Raw genomic sequence first — 19,084 nt, forward strand, 5'->3', positions numbered from 1 at the left:
AGCCAATCAGCGCCACGGAACAATGGCCATTCCGTCAGTTGTCCAGCATCCCCACAACAGCGAGCAAACATATAATTTTTTCGTTAACAGCTATTCTTAAGTTCGAAATATCACACTAGTATATATATTTCACCCTTTATGATTCCTGTAAATGTCCATATCACGCGTGAACAGGTATTCACAAATACTGAACGAGAAGTAGCGGTGCCAGTCGAGGGAGGAAAACAAACGGGCAGAACAGCAGAGAGTGACCACGTGTTTTCAAAGAAACCGAAAGCTTCAGAGTGGACCGAACTCTGAAACTGAAACTTAAGAAATCAGATAAACGTGGTCAATTATAAGGCTGAATTTATGCTCGAATTATAAAAAAGAAATATATAAAAAATACAATTAATGTCTCGTGAATACAAATGTATTGATCAACCAGTTTTATAGCGTTAATAATAGGAAAGTGATGATAAAAATACACCTTTTCCATTTATTTATCATAACTGTCCCTGGAGAGATGACATATTGTTACTAAATATAGCAATGTATAAACAGCTGACTTGGATTGTTTTATTTATTTCATACATAATTCCCATCACCCATGTTTTATTCTAGTCAGATACTCATCGATTCGGTATATATTTCATAAAGGGAAAAATAATGAGCCTCACAAACAGCCAGTGAGATTTTTAAGACTTTTTATTCGATGTTTCGACCTGTGAATAGTTATCTGTACTGCCGGACGTGGGCTAAAGCAGCATAAATACACATTACGAAGAAAAACAAAACGACACCAAAAGACAGAACATTATTCAGAATACTCCAGCTGCACCAACACACACGCACATCACTAGATTTCACCGAGGGCAGCGGAGCCGAGCTGCGGGTCAGGATCAGTTCACCACAAAGGAAAAGTCAATTCCATATTGCAGACTTCATCTTTACAATCGTTGCCTTTAAACTATTGCTGAGATTGCATGGAGAATATTGCAGTTCTGGTGCAGTTTTGTGCTTCTTTTGATCATATTTAATTAAGTGAATAAAAGTGGATGAACTTATCCCAACTGGAGGAATAAAGACATTTAATTTTTACTGGTTTAACAGGATCCGGATTGCCTGGTTCAGTTTGTCAGTGCACATAAACGAACGAACCAAAAAAAAAACCAAACATCCAAACTTTTCACAAACACACAAAACTGCACAACTGTTCCAAGTAGAACAGTTTCTTTTGCACTTTACAGATTAAAAAAAAAACCCAATCTGCATTGTGAAGCTCCTTCAGGGTCTTTCCTGAGTCCTCGGTAAGAACATTTGTGTACATACACGCCGTCAGGATTTAAAAATAAAAATAAAAAAAGTCCAGAACCAACAAGAAACTGCAGTCAGTGAGGCAAAATACCGTCGGACATGAACTCTCAAACCTTGTTTCTACTTTTCTTCCACTCGCAAGTAAATTTAAGACTTTAAGACAATGATTCTGCCTGCTGATTGTAATCTGGATCCGCCGGCTGTGGCAGCAGTGATTTAGAAGTTTAGAGAGGAAGAGCTTTGCGTTCATTATGTGCAAACAAAAAAGTAAAAAGCCACATTTTGTCATTTGTTTACAGTGTCTCTGCAGGATTGGCAGTGTCGTGTTTGATATACAGGTAGAGCTCTGGCTTACATCATTCCATCACTTTACAAAAAAAAAAAAAAGAAGAAAAGAATAATACAAGTGAATATGTGAATAAACACCGGTTAAAATAAAGGTAGTAAAATATAAATGGGTTAACCTTCAGATTCCAAACGCTATGAAAACTGACTTTACTGATAACTGATGTTTAAATATGTAAATAAACGCAGTTTCCTCCTTTTCCTCCTGCTTACCGTGTCAGAGAGAGTAGTTAGACTACACAACTTTACACCAGTATTTACAGTAACTTGTCCTTCTCTCAGTAACACACACACACTACATGACTGTACAGTTTATCTTACATAGATAAATAAATATCACTCACACACAAACACACCAAAGTGTCAGGAGGAAATACATTCCACCACATTGTGATGATGATGATGAAGTGAGGAAGGTTTCAAACCGAACCGCCCGCATGTCATCTTTTCAAAATAAGACCAAAAAGGAACAATCGTTGAAGTGAACAGGTCAAGCTGCTGGTTGTGACGACGTCCTACGAAGCTACAAACCAGAGTGAAAGTAAAAAGGAGTGAACGCATGATACGACATGTAACGGGAGCGGCGGCAGCTGAAGGGTTAAATCTGTACAGTTTGTTGCTTGAGCTCCTCACAGCAGCCCGTCCAGGTTCTGCTCGGCCGCGTTCTCCTTGCTGCCGGCCGTTTCCTGCGGGCTGTACTGGGTGTGGTAGTCGCGCAGGATGGTCACCACGTCGTGGTGGCCGAAGTGCACCGCCTCGTCCATCGGCGTGTTTCCCCACCTGGAGGAAACGTCACCCAGCGTCATGAGACGTGCAGGTTTCTCTTTTAATTCACCCGGCGTCCAGACTGCTTACCTGTCTTTGGGGACGGGGTTGACTTTACAGGCCTCCAGCAGGAAGCGGACCACCTCAGCGTGTCCTGAAACACACACACACACACACACACACACACACACACACGTACACACACACACACCATCAGCTTCGAGCACGATGACGACGCGCCAATCAGAGACGAGTCTCACCTTCAGCCGCCGCCACGTGCAGCGCGGTCCTGGAGTCGTAGTCCCTCTGCTCCATGTCCATGGACGACAGAGCAAACCTGCATTGAGGGGAAGACGAATTGAATGGAATGTGTACGTACAGAGGACGTTTCAAACAGCGGCGCAGAGTAAAGAGCTGGTGTACCTCCTGAGGGCCGACACGTCCCCGGTGTACGCGGCAAACAGCAGATTGATCACCGATTTCACCTGAAACGGAACAAATATCCTGTAATCAAACAGCTTCTATCTGAAAAGAGCCTGCATTTGAACCAAACAAATTAAGGGACCTGAAATAGAAAGTCACAGGTCAGCGTCTCTCAACTAATCTGAGTCGAGCAAAATCTGCAGTTTCTAACTAAAATCCAAAGAAGAAGTTGCAGGCATCGTCCACCAGAGGGCACTGTGGCTCAAGGTCACATTGGATCCATGGTGGAGGATGTGACGCACACTGAAATCCATTTCACTGAGTGTTAAAGTGACCTTTTTACTCTATAAATAAACAATAAGGACCAGTCGTAGGCACACAGAGTGTCGCATTCTTTTACCCTCTGGTCTCCTCCTTCCCTACGAGGGTCCAGCTTCTTCGCAAAGTGCCTCAGATTGTCGTAGTTGTGGAAGTTGCAGAGAGAAACCAGGTCCTGGAAAGAGGAGAGGTCAGTTCGAGGGGAGTCAGAGGTGGACGTGACTGATCTGCTGCTGGGCGCGTTTTCAGGTTACCGTGCAGAACTGGATGCCTCGGACGCTGTTGCCCAGCTTGTCGAGAGGCGGCGACCAGCACATGACGCCCATGACGTTGGGCACCACGAGGAGGATGCCGCCGGCCACGCCGGATTTGGCCGGCAGTCCCACCTGGGAGAGGAGCGGAGGGAGGAAGTTCATGGCGTCTGCAGGGGGTTTCATCGGGCGGGGCTTTCGGGGGTGCGGTCACTCACGTGGAAAGCGAACTGTCCGGAGAAGTCGTACATGCCGCAGGAGTGCATGAGACTCAGCGTGTCCCTCACGGACTCGGGGCTCAGCACTCGCTCGCCCGTGATGGGACAGAAGCCGCCGTTGGCCAGGGTGGCGGCCATGACGCTGGCGCTCTCGCAGGTCACCTCGATGGAGCACAGCTGACGGCGGGGAAATGAACGTTCATGAGGCGGCGCGGCGTCCCCGGAGGGTTTTCAGTAGATTAAAAATGCTCACCTGGAAGTAGAAGTCCAGGATGGAGGTCATGTCGGTCCCCTCTGGAAAACACTGGAAGGACAAATAGAAATCATTTCCACGCTTCCCGCTGCATCAGCACACCAACAAACATGATCAGGGACACGTCACACCCTGGAGTCCACACACACACAGCTTGATAAAATAAATAAATTCTACCTTATGAAAATATATTCTCTAATATTTGATAGTTATATAGATTGTATGCGTGTGTGTGTGTGTGATGGGTTTCTTTGTTTTAATTCCTCCATTTTTATAGTTTTAGCCGTTTTTAGCAATGCATTTTATGAATGATGCAAAGATAGGATGGCACTTTTAAATCTCACTGTACGTCTTACAATGACAATAAAGATATTCTATTGTACTCTATCACTTATTTAAAAAACATCTCCTCACCTTCTTCTCCTTCAGGTAGTAGCCAATGGCAAAGTTTCTGTCTCCGGACTCGCGCTCCGACTGGAAACTGGGACAAGGAGAGGGTTTTGTTTTGTTTTGTTTTTTTAAAAAACGATGACTCAGCTTATATCTCATAAAAACTCAGAAAGTTCCTGCGCGGCCTCAGAGTCAACTCTTCAAACGCCAGCGCTGCACTCACGTGGCGTTGCTGAAGCCCACGTACTCGTTTCCCGCCAGTTTGTTCATGAAGTTCATGACCTGCGGAGCGGCAAAACGTTTTAGAGCCCGGACACTTTTTCTGTCCCGCGGAGTGAAGCAGCGTTCTGATCGTTACTCACGTAGTCAAACTTCTCGGCGTTGCTGGCCCCTTGCTGGAACACAGACACAAGCAGTCGGAGAGGTTCATTAAAAAAATTAATAAATAAATAGACGCTCATCAATGGAAACGACAACAAGTTTCTGGAGAGATTAGAGTTGCCCCTGTGATGACATTAGCACTATCTTATATCGTCTCTACACATGTGACCGGGCGGAAGAGGCCATTCAGTCATGATGCTTCATCAGATGAATTAAGATTAGAGGTGGGAGGCTAGCTGGAGATGGAGGAGGTGAAAGAAAAACGGTTAATCCACTCGGGGGTTGTTTTTTTTTGGCTTTGTAACAAAATAAAAGTGAACGTTTGCTCCGATTGAAGTGAATTGATTGTTCAGACTATGTTAGTGTACAGGAGAGTCTTCACACTGCGAGCCACAACGTTGATCACGAAACTTGAGGTACACGACCAACACATGAACTGGAAAACCACCTGAAAGCAGCCATCTTTTCTTTCTTAATCCAAGCCGACATAAATAATGTCTCGGCTTCGTCCCTATAGAAGTCAAATATTTGTAATAGAGCAGCATTGGCTGCGTAAGAAACGAGCTGTAAAACATTTTTAGATTTCATCAATCTTAAAGGAGTCATGGGCTGGGGTTCTCACGTCTCTAGTCTCCATTAAACCGTCTTAAAATAACATTTTAAATTGTATCAGGGAATAAAAATCAAACGTTCTGACCAGAAACTGCAGGTCACAGTGTGAGCACATCGTGGCTTTTAAGGCAGATTTTTACACTAAACTACGAGTAAATCTAATAAAAATGCTGAGCAAACACAAAAAAAAGATCTTTAACGGGAGTATATACGGTTTAAATCAAGAATCAAAAGAAAAGACGGCGTTCCGTCTCGACAGAAGAATGGAGTATGACATAGAATCAGTGTTTGTGCCAGAGCCGTACTGTTTATAATCCAGGCGTATATAAACAGTTGGGGAGAAACATGGGTGGAAAATCTAAAAAGCAACACTGAAAACATTCATAAAAAAAAACAACAAAACAACAACAGCCATGTGAAGGCTAAAAGCTAGTCAACAAATTCAGACCAAAAGAAGGAGGAAACAAATAATTAAAAAAAGGAAAAAATTACCAAACGCCATTGACCTGTTGCTGTGGTCATAATTTCCCAAAGATCCTAATGCTGGAAAATATGCAACAACACGTAAAACCACACAACGAGCCTTGAAAAGGTACATTGCAAATGAGCCAATCTGAGAGGAGAGAGGAGGAGGAGGAGGAGGAGGAGGAGGAGGAGGAGGAGGAGGAGGAGGAAGAGTATGCAGACTGAATCTGGCTTCATCATCATCATCATCATCATCAATCAATCAGGGGATTGGTTTGGTATTGGAGCGACGCTCAGGAGTTGAATTCACATTGAAAGTTCTCCTGAGCGTCGCTCCTTGTGGCAGGAAACACAGCAGATGATTTTTTCAAAACAAAATGTTTTGTCACAATATATAGAAATAACTTTTTTTTTTTTTAAGAATGCAAATTGATGAAGAGGTTTTTTTTCTATCCTTGTATCACTATCAACCTCATGTAATCATGTAATCATGTAACCATCTGGAGGAATTTGAAAACGCCGCCTCACGTCAGCTGAAAACGATGATGTCATCGCCCCGCCTCTCGAACCGATAACCCTGCAGCGTCACTTTACAATGACGACGTCGGATTTATTGATTATGAGGATTTTTTTTTTTCATGCCCCACGTCTTCTTTTCAATGTATTTCTGTGGCAGCGTTACAACGCCACCTAAAGGCCTGGCATATGTACTCCATCATTTTCACGTCACGGCGACGTGTGGAAGGAAATCTTTTATATCGCACGACGGGGAGAGAAATAAGATGGTTTGGGCTCGTATGGATAGGGCTCAAAACAAACATCCTGCTTTCCACACTAAGATGGTGACAATATTTAACGCCGTGTTCGGGTTTTGTCGCTGTGAATCACACGAAGTAGTTTTCAGCGACGATGAAAGCGGACATATGTGCTGGATTAGCATTCATGTGCGTGGGAACGAACGTGAACGTGTCGTCTATTGTGTGTTTTGGTGAGGCGGTGCAGTGAACATCCGAAATTTAAGGGGATTATCGTCGTCGTTTTGTGAACCGCCATTACGACTGTCTTGAATGAGGAGCGGCCGTTCCCTGTCTCGCCGCTCTGATCCCTCGTGGTTGATTCAGTCTAATTTGAGTGTGAATCAGCAGGTGCCAACAGGTCAGACCGGTGGGATTTTTTTTTTTTTTTTTTTTTTTAAATGAACAGTTTTCCGTGATTAAAGCTGGAAGGGTGGCCACGCTGACCTGACTGGAGGAAGCTGCACTCAAGTCTCCTCCCACGCTGCTTTCAACCAAATCCCCTTTCAGCCTGATTATCTACAACCTTAATCTGCCTGGACACAATAATCTGGCAGAAGCGCTTCCCTGCGCATCATTATATCACAACCTTTTTTTTAAACACTTCCTGTCACGTTTTTGGACGTTCTGACTTCAGATAAGCGAGATGAAACAGTGAGAAGCTGAATCAAATGAAACATTTTGCAGGTATAAATTAAAATAAAATAGAATCAGAGCATCACATCGGTCTGGGAATCAGAAAACCATGTTTACCTTGATGAGGGAGGTGCAGACGATGGCTCCAGCGTTAACCATCGGGTTGTGGGGTTTATCTGCGGAGCAAACGAACCCAAAAACAATGACTTCACGAATGAGTGTGTATACAGCCGTTCCTTCGTATTTCCTCTCTGTGTGAACTGAACAATGTTCAAACAGAAGCAAACAGCCGGACGGGTTTCCGGCGCACCGGGGTTTTGACGTCTGGCGTTTCCAGCCATGTTGCAGCCGCTCGTCCTTACAGCTTCTAATATTCCAGCGACATAGCGTCCACTCCGAGTTATATTCAGCCGCACACCCTCATTAATTCATCACAGCGCCATGGCAACCACGCCACGAGATGGATCCTCTTACACACAAGCGGCGCTCGGCAACCTGCGGCTCTGGAGCCACATGTGGCTCTTTAGCTCTTCTGTAGCGGCTCCATGAAGCTCTCACTAAATATACCTTAATAAACATTTTTATTTTGTCTGCAATTTATTTACGATCCCAAAGTAATTTTCAAACAGGACTAAAAAGGGCTTTAATAAAAAAATGGGGGGAAAAAATAGCGAAAACAAGAAACGGGGGGAAAAAACTGCTATGGGAGCTGAAAGAAAAATTAAAAAGAGAAAAAAAAGCTTAAAAATGGGGAAAAAAACAAGGGTAAAAAAGGTTAAAACAGCTAAAATGTTAAAATTGTCTGAAAAAAGCTGAAAACGGTTGAAATCGCTAAAATCAGGTACAAAAAAGCTAAAATGTCAAAATGTCTCCAAAAAAAAGGCTAAAAAAGAGGGTTGAAACTAAAGCTAAAATGGAATGGAATGCTCACCATCCTAAATGCAACATAAGACACGGTTTGTATTCAGATATCAAAACTATATATGAAGCTGAAAGAGTTCATTTCGCCTCATTTTAAAGGTTAAACACGTTTCACGGCTCCAGTTTGATTCGGTTTGGTTGAAAGTGACTAAAAGTGTCTTTTTTTGGTCCAGAAGTTCTCGGAGCGCTGCGCACGAGGCAGGAGGAAAAGTTCAAGCCGAGACACCAGGCAGGTTTCCTCACCGTCTTCGTTGAGGAAGAGCTTGTTGAAGCGCAGGCCGCTGGGCTCTTTGCCGATGAAGCGGTGGACGTACTCGGTGCCGTGGTCGTGGACGGCGATGGCGTATTTCAGCGGCTTCACACACGACTGCAGACAGAAGGGAACCTTGGTGTCCCCGACAGTGTGCCTGGGAAGCAGATACTTGACGTTTTATTCTCAATTCATCAGCATTCATGTGATTGAAATGAAGGTTCAAAGGCAAAGAGTTAAAAATGTTTGTTCTTATGTCCGGAGCCACAAAACATGTTAATTATCTGAAATAAAGAACAAAAATGTTCTATATACATATAAATAAATATGGCCGCATTAATGAAGTGTCACAGGTACAATTTACATATATTTTATTATTTTTTTAGCTGTTGTAGCCATTTAAAAAAAAAAAAACGTTTCATGGATGTTTTATTTTTTACATTTTATACATCTTGATTATTTTCTCCTCGAGCTATTCATCCGTTTATAGCTCCTGAGTGGTTTCAGCTAGACAAGCATTTTTTCTTCTTTTTCTTCTTTCTCCTGTTTTCCATTCTTTTGTTTTAACTTTCATTATTTAGATTTTTTCCTTTTCGTCTTTATTTCTACTTTTTTCTCACGTTTTCCTTTTTCAAGTTTTTGTCTTTCCAATTTTATCTTGGATTTTTCCTCCTTATTTCTTCTCCTGTTTTCCATTGTTTTTGTTTTTTCTTTTCCTTTTTCATCTATTTCCTTTCTCCTCTAATTCTTATTTTTTTCATTACCTGAAAGCTACTTGTGACTTCGCTGATTTACTTTATTTAGCTGGTTTCATCCTGGAGATTGGACAATTGTTAAAAATCTGTGAGGAATTCAAATAAAAACTAAATCAAGACAAAATGTTTATTTGCATGACACATTGTGAAAACTTCATAGAGCCGCTCCAGAGCAGCTGAAGAGCCACGTGTGGCTCTAGATGAACGACATGCGTACCTCTGTCCGTCGACAGTGCAGAGAGCGACGGCCCACAGGTCGGGGCTGAAGCGGGCCAGCTGGGGAATGTAATCCGCCACCTATAACAACGATAAATACAGGTCATGTCGACAGGGCGACACATATCACAATGTGCTAAGCTAATCACGAGACGCGCTGTTTCCCGCCGTGGTGTTCACTCACCTGGCCGCCAGACATGTTCTTGGCGTTTTCATAGAGTTCGTCCATGTGGGCGCAGAACGGCTGGAAGTCTGGGATGACAAACTTCTTCCTGAAGGCCTGGGTGAGCAGCACAATGTTGCTCTGGACACATCTGAGAAAGAGGAATCGGTGTGAAACAACCTCGTGCAAAAGCTTTTCAGGTGCACTTTGGTGTAAAAGCAGTATTCTAACGTCCTGATCTCTTTCATTTGGCTGTATTAAAAGACACACATACTGTAGTGCACAGTCAGGAATAACGCGGTGGCGTGGAAGCTGTGCGTTTCCGCCTGCAGGCAGATTTCTCTATCTCTATCTCGCTGAATGAAACACGGTTAAATCCCCGTTGGCATGGGATCCCTGCAGAGAAGACACGCGCCGCTCGCCGCCACAGGCTCACGTGCTTCTCTATAAATAAGCCGGGGGAAAGGGAACGATGGCTGCCAGCCAGCAGCGGCTGGAGACGGAGCTCCTGGTGAGCCGGCGTATGGTCAAGACTCACTGTGCTGCCAGCTCCCAAGCTGCCACCCAGCTCTGTCTCAGTGTCCCTCGCTCGGGGGGGGGGCAGCACAACCAGGATCCAGAGTACATGTTGTTTTGTTCCCAGGTGTGGATCTGCAATTAAAGCATCCTCATCCTATACCACACCTGCTTTTTTTGTACCCAACACATTATTTATTATCTCCTTATTTAACACAAATCCTCATTGTATTCGCTTTATGGGCCAGTTCTGAAGCATCACTTGTGAAAAATACAATAAAAAAAAAAGAAAACTGACTCTGCACATTAACTCCTGCAGTCAAAAGAAGTCAAATGTCCTTTATGATGTGGAGACTCACCCTTCAAGCCTATGCACATGTTTTTGTTCATGTCCAACCCAGACAAACGTTTGGCAAATTTATTTTAAAACTACGTCCAAAGTATTTTTTCAGAAATATTGACAATTCACCACTTTTCTTTTGTATATTTCACATTTTTTCCAACTGTATTGACTTTTTGGTTCTATTTTTTTTATAATTATCTATTCTAAATGTCAATCTGATGACGTATACAAACATGTGTAATGCTAACATCAGTGTGCCCGGTTCTTGTGTACACTTCAATTAAAAAAAGGGGGGAAAAAAGAAACACAAAAGTACTTTTTGAAGAGGTGCCGGTCCAGCGCTCCATCCGAGGTCGTCTTCACGGTCACCTTCAGCATCTCCATACATTCCTTGAGCCGCGGGTCTCCGGTGCGAAGGCCGGTGGCTTTAAGGGCCTGCACAGAGGAGGAAGGGCAACGTCATGATTAAAGGAGCGGCTGACATCAAATCGATGAAGTTACGAGCCGTGACCCGGGGCTCCCGGAGTGGAGAACAAGAGCAGCAGCTGGGCTCAGTATCGAACGAGGGGGAGATTTATGCCCGATTCTCCGTTGATGATTCATGTACTCCTGTTTGTAACTCAGACGGGAATTTTCCGACCCATTACCAGAACTCACTGTGGTGAATTTATGTGCGGGGATTTTCTCCTGTCCCTCTGCGATGGTGTAGAAGAGCAGGTCCTCCAGGCTGGGCAGGATGCCTGCTTTTCTTCTCCTGCAGAAAATCCAAACAAACAAGAGAAGAAAAGTGAGGAAAAAGTGACTCCGCCATGCAGCCCGTGGTAAAAACATGAAGGGGAATTGTAGCAGAGGAAGGAAGGAAAGGCTCTCTTGACTGCAAGGAGAAGCATCAAGTCATACTGCAGTGGAAAACACGAGCCTACGCTGGCCTTAGATCACTCTTAAAACCCATGGAGACTTAAGGCCAGCGTAAGGCAAACTGTTACTCGACGAATTTGCTTGAATACCAGCCAGGAGGTGCTTTGAAAAAGTTCAATCTCAGGGGTGACAAAGCAGGACGGCGGCAGAATATCAACAAACTAACATTACAGGACGGATGATGAGGAAAGCTGCTTCTCAGGCGTGATTGTGTTGTTCAGTGCCTGAGAAACGGCCTCTACTGAATGACTGTGTAGCCTCCAGAGCGGCTGGAAAACACTCCTCTATTCAGCAAGTGGCGTGATGGCGGTGTGACTAAACCCTCAATCTGGGTTAATTCATGAACAGCAGTGAGATCCACCACCCTCATGCAAACGCAAGACTGTTCACAGACTGGGATAAAGCACATTATCTGCGCCGCTGTAACGCTTTGTCCCCGCCGAGGTCACTGGGTTCATCTTGAATTGTGTGGTCGCAGCCTGGCTGGTATTCGCCGCGCCGTCACCGGGAGGATGGTTAGTAAAAGTGTCAAGAGGCAGACGGACGGGGCGAAAGGCTCACAGCAGACTCTCTGCTATGATTCATAACCACACCAAATTGGATTGGAGCAAAGCTCCAGGAGGCTGGGGGGGGAGGCTCACGGCTTTCCCGCAGTGCATCATGGGAGCGCTTGGCTATAAGGAGAGGATGTGTGCAGGTGAAGCTCCGGTCGGCTCCAGAAAACAAGGCCCTTGTAGATGTTTTTATCTGGTGTTTCCTCTGGGTTTATTCTGCAGCAGAGTCGGGAAATCAGAAGATTCAGGAATAAAATGTATAAAAATGTTGGACGCGTCAGATAAAAGATGTTTTGTAGATATGACATCAAGTCTTTGAGTTTTGGAAGTAAAAAATTGTCCTGCTGCAGAAATCAGAGGAAACACTGAGACCAGAGTTGGGAAATCCTGACTTTCTAAACACACACTGAACGCTGCGACGACGCTACAGACAGATCGCTTCGCTGTCCGACATCCTCGCACGATTTGTCGCCTGCTGGTTAGGAAGGAATACACATCAGAGAGTGTGTGAGTCGAGGAAGGGTGGGGGGGGTGGGGGGGGTGTGAGCTGGAGGTGATGGGCATTCAAAAGCGCAGCCACTGGTTGGAAGTGAGGACGATTCAAGAGGGAGGGGAAAAAAGAAGAAGCCTCTACTTCTACTGGAGAGGGGGAAAAAACAAACCAAACCAAAACACTACAACTACTAAAAATTAAAAATAGAAACATACTTACAAAAGCAAAGCAAGCAGATCAACAACAGGTACAGAGTGCAGAGAGAATAATACTGAATTAGTAACACAATATTGACATATAGCAACATGTACTCACATCATAAGCACACAGATGTTTATAATATTCATATTGAACACAAACAAAAAACAGAAACATCATGAATGAAATGAGCAGAAGTGATAAATATGTAGTCAAATAAAACAATTCAGATTAAATTACATTTCACACCAGCAAGGCTTAAAATAAACAAGCAAACATCCTTGATAGGTTAATGAGGCCTGAGAGAGATTGCACCTCTGGGAGCTCTGTCAGCAGCAGGTTAAAGGTCGGAACATCTGGACGAGTCTGGATGGCCTCATTAGCAGAACTCAGCTCGCTGTTTTCCTATTTTCCATGAGCATAAAGGCTCATCTTGTAATATTACACACAGCAGCTATTGTATCCCATTGCTGCATGCTTTAGACATGTCCATGCTGCTTTAATGAAAGTCAGAATGGAGTATAGCTCCAGAAAGGAGACGCACTACTGACCTACTTTTATTTGAGGCTACTATAGACGATGTTGACAGATTTCAGAGAAGCTGTAGTGGATGAAGTTATCTCTAGCATCTGCTACGTTTATTCAATCTGATCGATAGGGATGGTTTCACCGCCGCTGCAGATGTCATGCAGTTTGTTATGGGGAGGAGGCGAGCGCCCGGGCGGGGAGTGTTGAGAGGCGGCGCTGCAACAAATCAATCTGACTCATCTGCTCCTGGAGGCTCTGACAACTGCTGGGCGGCGAGCCAGCTCGCAGGTTTCACTGTGGAAACGCCATGAAAACCGACGTGGGCAGGATCAGCAGCTTCCCCCCCCTGCATGACAAACGTTTTTAACCCCTCGCGAGCCGGAGCACTGCCTCGGGAGGCAAGTATAAACACTGTCTGGGTCTCTGGGGATCAAACACCCTGCCTTCAATAAAACAGTAAACGCATTCATTCCTGCTGCGTTTGGCCCGAGCCACTGACTTTTAATGCTTTGCCGATGAATGAGACAGTGATCGCGGTGTGATTCAAGCCTCCCATGCAGCCAAAGTCACAACTCAAACACTAATCGTCACTCTGCGTGTATCACAACATAGCGTTTCTCAGAAAACCAGCCTCCAGGGAGAAAAACACGAGGCCGACGACGCGCAGTCAGCTGAGCAGAGCGACTGTATAAAACGTGACAGATCGCTTCGGCAAATCGTCCGTGAATAGAAACAAATGGGGCAACTCCGTCCTGCGGGGGCTACGAGGCATTTTATCGCTATGGAAACTGTAAAAGAGACGAGACAAGCTGGTGTGCTGCTGGCTGGTGTTACAGCTGCTCCCAGTGTTAAAAGGCTGAAACAGTCATACAGCCTGTTTTTAAAACTCTCACAGCCGTCATTGTGGCAGCTGTGCATCATCATCACAAATACGAGCTCAATCTAGGGTGGAAAGTAGCCGATTTATTTATAATCCTCTACATAAGGGATCTTATCATATTCATTAAAAGAATACAGTAAAAATTGTTCAACTAAAATCATTAAAATTGCTGGTATAGAGGGGTGTTTTTCAAGAAAAGAAAAAAAAGTGGTAAAGGGAGAGTAAAAAAAGAAGAGAAAAAAAAGGCCAAAAAAGTAAGTATCGTTATAGCTCGCACAGCTAAAACTGCTCTAACCAGGAAACGCACAACACGGTTATAAATAGTTAAAGAGCTAAAGTGGAATAATGTACACTTCCTGGAAAAATCTTCCAAAAATGAGCTAAAAATTTAATAAAATGGATCTATTGCATCTATGACAATGTGACTGCAACCTAAATATTTGTTTGTGTCACAAAAATCTTAATTTCAGAGAATTTAGATGTTTTGCGGCTGCAGACAAATTTTATTTGGTGGAATATTGTGGCAAAACTGCTCTTTTGGTCATGAAGGTTGCAGACCCCTTCTCTAACTGAAGCTACTAAAGACTTGCAGCTTGATCTTTTTATAATCTGCCATTTAATCTGCATAACACAGACTTTATAATGTTTGATCAGAAGCTGCTATCATGCCTGACCTTCAGTAGACATTGACTGGAGGGACAGTGTGGCACAGCAAGATGAAAACATCATGGCCAGATTTAGTTTTTTGGGTATATGTTATGGTTTTTAAAGGGAATAGTGACAGGTGACAGCTTAATGCTTCATGGAGTGAGAGGACTGTAGATTAAGAGCTGGAGCTCCTGCAGCTGGTGCTAGTCACGAATTCTCCTCTGGCTGCAGGAAGTGTGCTTCCATTTCCGGACAAACGTTTGGATTCGACTCCTTTATGTATTCTGACTGACAAGAAACTTGCATTAATTAATCAATTTCACACCCCTCTCTCACGTACATGCAGTAAACAACACGACCGGATGGAATATACAATCTGAGATTGGGAAACAGTGAGGCTGTCCGAGAATGGATCTCGCCGAGATCATCTCGGCCATGTCGGCTTCCTCCGATGCAAACTACCGGAAAAACCGTGGGAATCCATCACTCTGACCATACCGGTTCCTTTAGGCTATCCCTCCATCAAAACCACACAATTCATCCAGCAACTTTAAATTAAATTGCCATTTAGTCACTGTAGCACCGATCAGCTAACAGCTAGCATGCGTGCCGAACTACGCAGTCAAAGTTAACTATTGAGAATTAACCTGGATTTTAAATGCAAAACATTCGTAATACACTTGGACTTTTGGGCCCTAAAGTAAAATTAGGAGGCACTCTTTATTTCGGCTAATATTTTCTGGGATAGATATAAACGTGGTTTTTTTTATAAACAAAGTTTTGAGCGGCCACCAGTATGGAGCGTGACGTCGATGAGTCTATATACAGAACAATGCAATGGGATGTACACATTATATTAAAACTTGTTTAAAGTGTGAAAATTTACTCATAACATATGGTATTTCGATCAAAAAGAAGCAATAAGAGTACGTCTTTAATGCGGCTGTCATTATGAGTATAAATCCTGATTTATTTGGAGAGAAATAAACTTTAAGTCGTGACGCCTTGCTGTAAATACGCACTTCTGCCGCTTGTGAAATTCCAGTTTTTTTCAACCGAGTTTGGCATACAGTCACGTTGACTCACTTCTCCGCTGAAGAGTCCTTTCCGATTTCATTCTGTCCGTCACCTTTGGAGCACAGGCCTCTCACGCCGTGCTTTCTAGTGAAGCTCTGCTGGGCTCTCCAGCCGGGGAATGCCCTCCCTCTGCCGGGCGACCTCCCGTCCAGCGTGGCGGTACTGAAGCAGGCGGCGGCGGCTCCGGAGACTCCGGGCGCAGGTGCCGCTTTCACACCGACTTTACCTGTCAGTGGCCACTTGAGCTGGCTCTGGAACAACTCCCTGAGAGCTGCCGTCGACCGGAACTGTAACATGTCAACTCCGCGGGCGTGAGGGAGTATGGAAGGAGTGTGTTTGGCTTGTCCGGTGGAGTAACGGTTTTTCCTGGTGACTCGACAGCAGTAGAAGAATTCTCCTCTACCGGACACAACCAACCTTACTGGCGCGGGAGTTCTGATTGGCTGGTGGATTCTGTTCTCTGAGTCTGATTGGTCGAAAGAGCTGTCACTCATCAGATCTAAATATGAACTGTATCTCCATGTTATGATAACCATGTTTGAAAATGTATTATTTACACTATTTTCCTTTTTATCAGTTTATACAAGGCATAAAGCATAAAAAAGCTCTACACTTAAGTTTGTGTTTTTTTTCATATTTCTTTTTTACTTGAAATCACATACCTCTGTCTATACTTGCTGCTTTATTACATTTATTTTGTCCATATTTCGCTCATTGCTATATTGAAGAGTAGAGTGTTTATCTTTTCTATTAAGGTAAATTGTCTATTTTGCTTCTTTTAGTATATTGTATATTTTACTTCCATAGTTTAAGAATGTCTTTATGTTGTTTTCATGGAGAGAAAAAAAAAAGCCTGATCTCCGTAAAACGAAAGCATTATGAAGATTTTTCAACACATATACTTTAGATTTATTGGGAACCTTTTGGATTTGGAAATGATTGATATTTGTGTGCCAATGTTGACGACTATTTAGATTTTTTACTACTTGATGTTGACATGTTGAAATGTTTACACATGCACATTTTAACATTCAATATGTATTTTCTTGAGTGACTGGAGTCTAAAACATGTCTTGATGTATATATTTTGTATTCTGGAGGTCTAGAGATGTCATTATTCATGAAAGGTACAATGCATGGACGTACACGTGCAAGAATATAGCCAGAAGTGTGACATTTACGCTGGAGCGTCCCTGACCCCCTGTGTGTTGTCCTGGTCTGACACCTTGTGGATCGTCGTGGTACTGCATACTGGGAGACAAGGCGTCTCCTCGGCAGGTGGCACTCTCTTGTCCTTGAGAAGACAAGTTAGAGCGCCACCTCTTGGTTAGACGTCACTTTTCACCCGCAGACCAGCTGGGAGGAGATGATACAAATCAGCACTTACCAGTCTGCCAAGATGTACAACTGGATCAATAATAAAAAACACCATGCACTGAAGCTGCAATAACTAATTTCTCAAACTTCAGTCATTCAGAGCCTAGAATGTCAGATCATTGTTTTACAGTGAGAGGCCTGAGTCAGGCGGTGTTTGTTTTGACCTCTCTGGCGGCCTGCGTGGGTGGAGTCAGACACCACCACTAAACTAATGACCCACAAAAACAAATTAGTCACTGGAAAGTATTTGTCAAGTTGCCTTTGATTCACTTCTCTCCAGCTCCAAAAGTTTTATCTGACTTTATCTCGGTTAACTCCGCCCACCCAGTGCTCCTGGTGGGATGAAATAAGCGCACCAGTGCTGACTAATAATAATGAAAATGAGAAAAGGCCTCCACTGTGACCTGAACGTGAAACATTCATGAATAAAATGCTCAGATTGAGGGGACTTCCAACAGAAAAAACCCCAAAAACAAACTTATCAAACAGAGGGAAATTTCACCTGAGCAGTTTGATGTGATACTTTTGACTTAAAGCTTTGGTTTAATTGATAAAGTTCACCCCCCAAAATTTCAAACTAGTACGGTTGCATGCAGCGAAAAACCAGCAAACAAAGGAAGGAAGGAAGGAAGGCAGGGAGACAAACAAGGCGATCCCTAACGAATCTGCAGGGAGGAGAGGCGATAATTCACCGACACCCACACCTTCTCAAAAGGCAGTCAGGCTTCCTGCTCCTTTCAAAATGAGGGTGATGGGTGCGCTCGGCAGATCCCTCCCACGCTGCTTAGCGGCTGGCTTCCGCCCACCGCCCGTGGAGCCGCCCACCTCCGGCCCGTTGCTACGGCAACACATCATCATCAGTGACTTGCAAGTGAAGGAGGAGGAGGAGGAGGAGGAGGACAGTGGGGGGAGGTGGTGGCCATTCGAGAGAGAGAGAGAGAGAGAGAGCGAGAGAGAGAGCCGCCACTGTGAACAGCAACCCAGCGTGGGTGTTCATGAGCTGAGCTATTCTCTGGAGAAAATCTGTCTACATGTGTGTGTATGAGGGGGAGGGAGGGAGGGAGGGCGAGGAAGATGGGAGGTATGTGAAAAGGACCTGCGTCAGAGTGAGTCATCAGCCAGTTTCACTATGTGTTGAAGTGACGCTGATGCAAATGGCCCGAGCAGGGATTCATCTCAGACCAAAGAAGAAGAAGCAGCTCCTTTAAAGGAGTCTTTGTGCCAGTCGCCACTTTCGCCGCGGTCCCCGTCTACCCGCTTTGCTCAAAGGCTCTGCCGTTTATGAGCCGGATTGAAACCGGCAACAGTTAGGAGACAAACTCCAGCGGCTCCTCCCTGCTGCGGGAAGCAAATGTATAATCAAGCACAGCATTATTATCACCAAACCACAGAGTTACAAGGTGTTATTATATGACTACGAGGAGTCTCGGCCCCATTAGTCACTTCACCTGAACGTTGATTCAACTAAATGTTGACTGCAAGTCGTTTTTGTTTATTTACTATCTCATATATGTACAAGTTTAAGGTGTAACAAGTTGTATTTCTTGTCTTAAGTATTAGAAATCTCCGGTCTTGTAATACCACCTGTCACCACAAGGTGGTGTGACAAGTCTCTACAATGTAAAACAAGCCGTAATGCTTCTATCACAGGCGATCTGTTAGCCTTCATGATAAAAAAAAGAAGCAATTTTTTGTGATTTTCCACCAAATGAAATTTGCTGCAAACCATCTGAATTGAAGAAAAAAATAAAACATCTAAAAACCAGCCATAATTTATATATATTCTATTACATTTCTTTTTCAGACAATTTTTTTCCCCACAGATTTTTCCCACTTTAGCCATTTTATTTGAGTGTTTTTTTTATCTGTTGTTTGGCTATCTTATCTTATCTTTCAGCAATCATAGCTATTTTAGTTGTTTTGCCATACTTAGCTGTTTTTAGCCATTTTTGAAAAATGGTATGCACATAAAATCAGAAGTTTACATAGATTTTTTCTGAAAGTTTCAGGGAGCCACTACAGATGGGCTGAAGAACCACACGTGGCTCCAGAGCCGCAGGTTGCAGATCCCTGTTCAACTCGTCATCTCACCCCAGAGGC

At 43.9% G+C, this 19,084-nt stretch overlaps 1 protein-coding gene across 3 annotated transcripts; it reads right to left on the reverse strand.

The window, feature by feature from the left end:
• Positions 1–674: 674 nt before the first annotated feature.
• LOC308127663 (glutaminase kidney isoform, mitochondrial-like) lies at positions 675–16,015 on the reverse strand. 3 transcript variants are annotated; one of them, XM_080492848.1, is made up of 19 exons: positions 15,617–16,008; positions 10,969–11,059; positions 10,628–10,746; positions 9,991–10,103; positions 9,474–9,603; positions 9,291–9,370; positions 8,312–8,475; positions 7,265–7,323; positions 4,622–4,654; positions 4,483–4,541; positions 4,284–4,350; positions 3,870–3,920; positions 3,617–3,793; positions 3,402–3,533; positions 3,230–3,322; positions 2,830–2,891; positions 2,667–2,743; positions 2,497–2,560; positions 675–2,421 (listed from the first exon to the last, which is right to left on the reverse strand). In XM_080492848.1, the coding sequence occupies exons 3-19, from the start codon at positions 10,697–10,699 to the stop codon at positions 2,271–2,273; spliced, it is 1,584 nt and encodes a 527-aa protein (XP_080348974.1). In that variant the 5' UTR covers positions 10,700–10,746; positions 10,969–11,059; positions 15,617–16,008; the 3' UTR covers positions 675–2,270. The 3 variants fall into 3 exon arrangements, with proteins under 3 accessions (XP_080348974.1, XP_080348973.1, XP_080348972.1); XM_080492847.1 differs by lacking the exon at positions 9,991–10,103 and having other exon boundaries at positions 15,617–16,015; XM_080492846.1 differs by lacking the exon at positions 9,991–10,103 and having other exon boundaries at positions 10,969–11,065; positions 15,617–16,011.
• Between the last annotated feature and the right edge of the window lie 3,069 nt (positions 16,016–19,084).

The sequence above is a fragment of the Lipophrys pholis genome (assembly GCF_963383615.2).
Source record: "Lipophrys pholis genome assembly, chromosome: 23".
NCBI lineage: Eukaryota > Metazoa > Chordata > Actinopteri > Blenniiformes > Blenniidae > Lipophrys > Lipophrys pholis.

Excerpts from the sequence above, each read along its gene's own strand:
- LOC308127663 (XM_080492846.1), bottom strand. The coding sequence starts at position 15,903 with ATGTTACAGTTCCGGTCGACGGCAGCTCTCAGGGAGTTGTTCCAGAGC. Across the intron at positions 4,542-4,621 it reads ACGCCGAGAAGTTTGACTAC|GTCATGAACTTCATGAACAA; the intron begins GTGAGTAACGAT and ends GCCGCTCCGCAG. Across the intron at positions 3,323-3,401 it reads GAGGCATCCAGTTCTGCACG|GACCTGGTTTCTCTCTGCAA; the intron begins GTAACCTGAAAA and ends TCCTCTTTCCAG.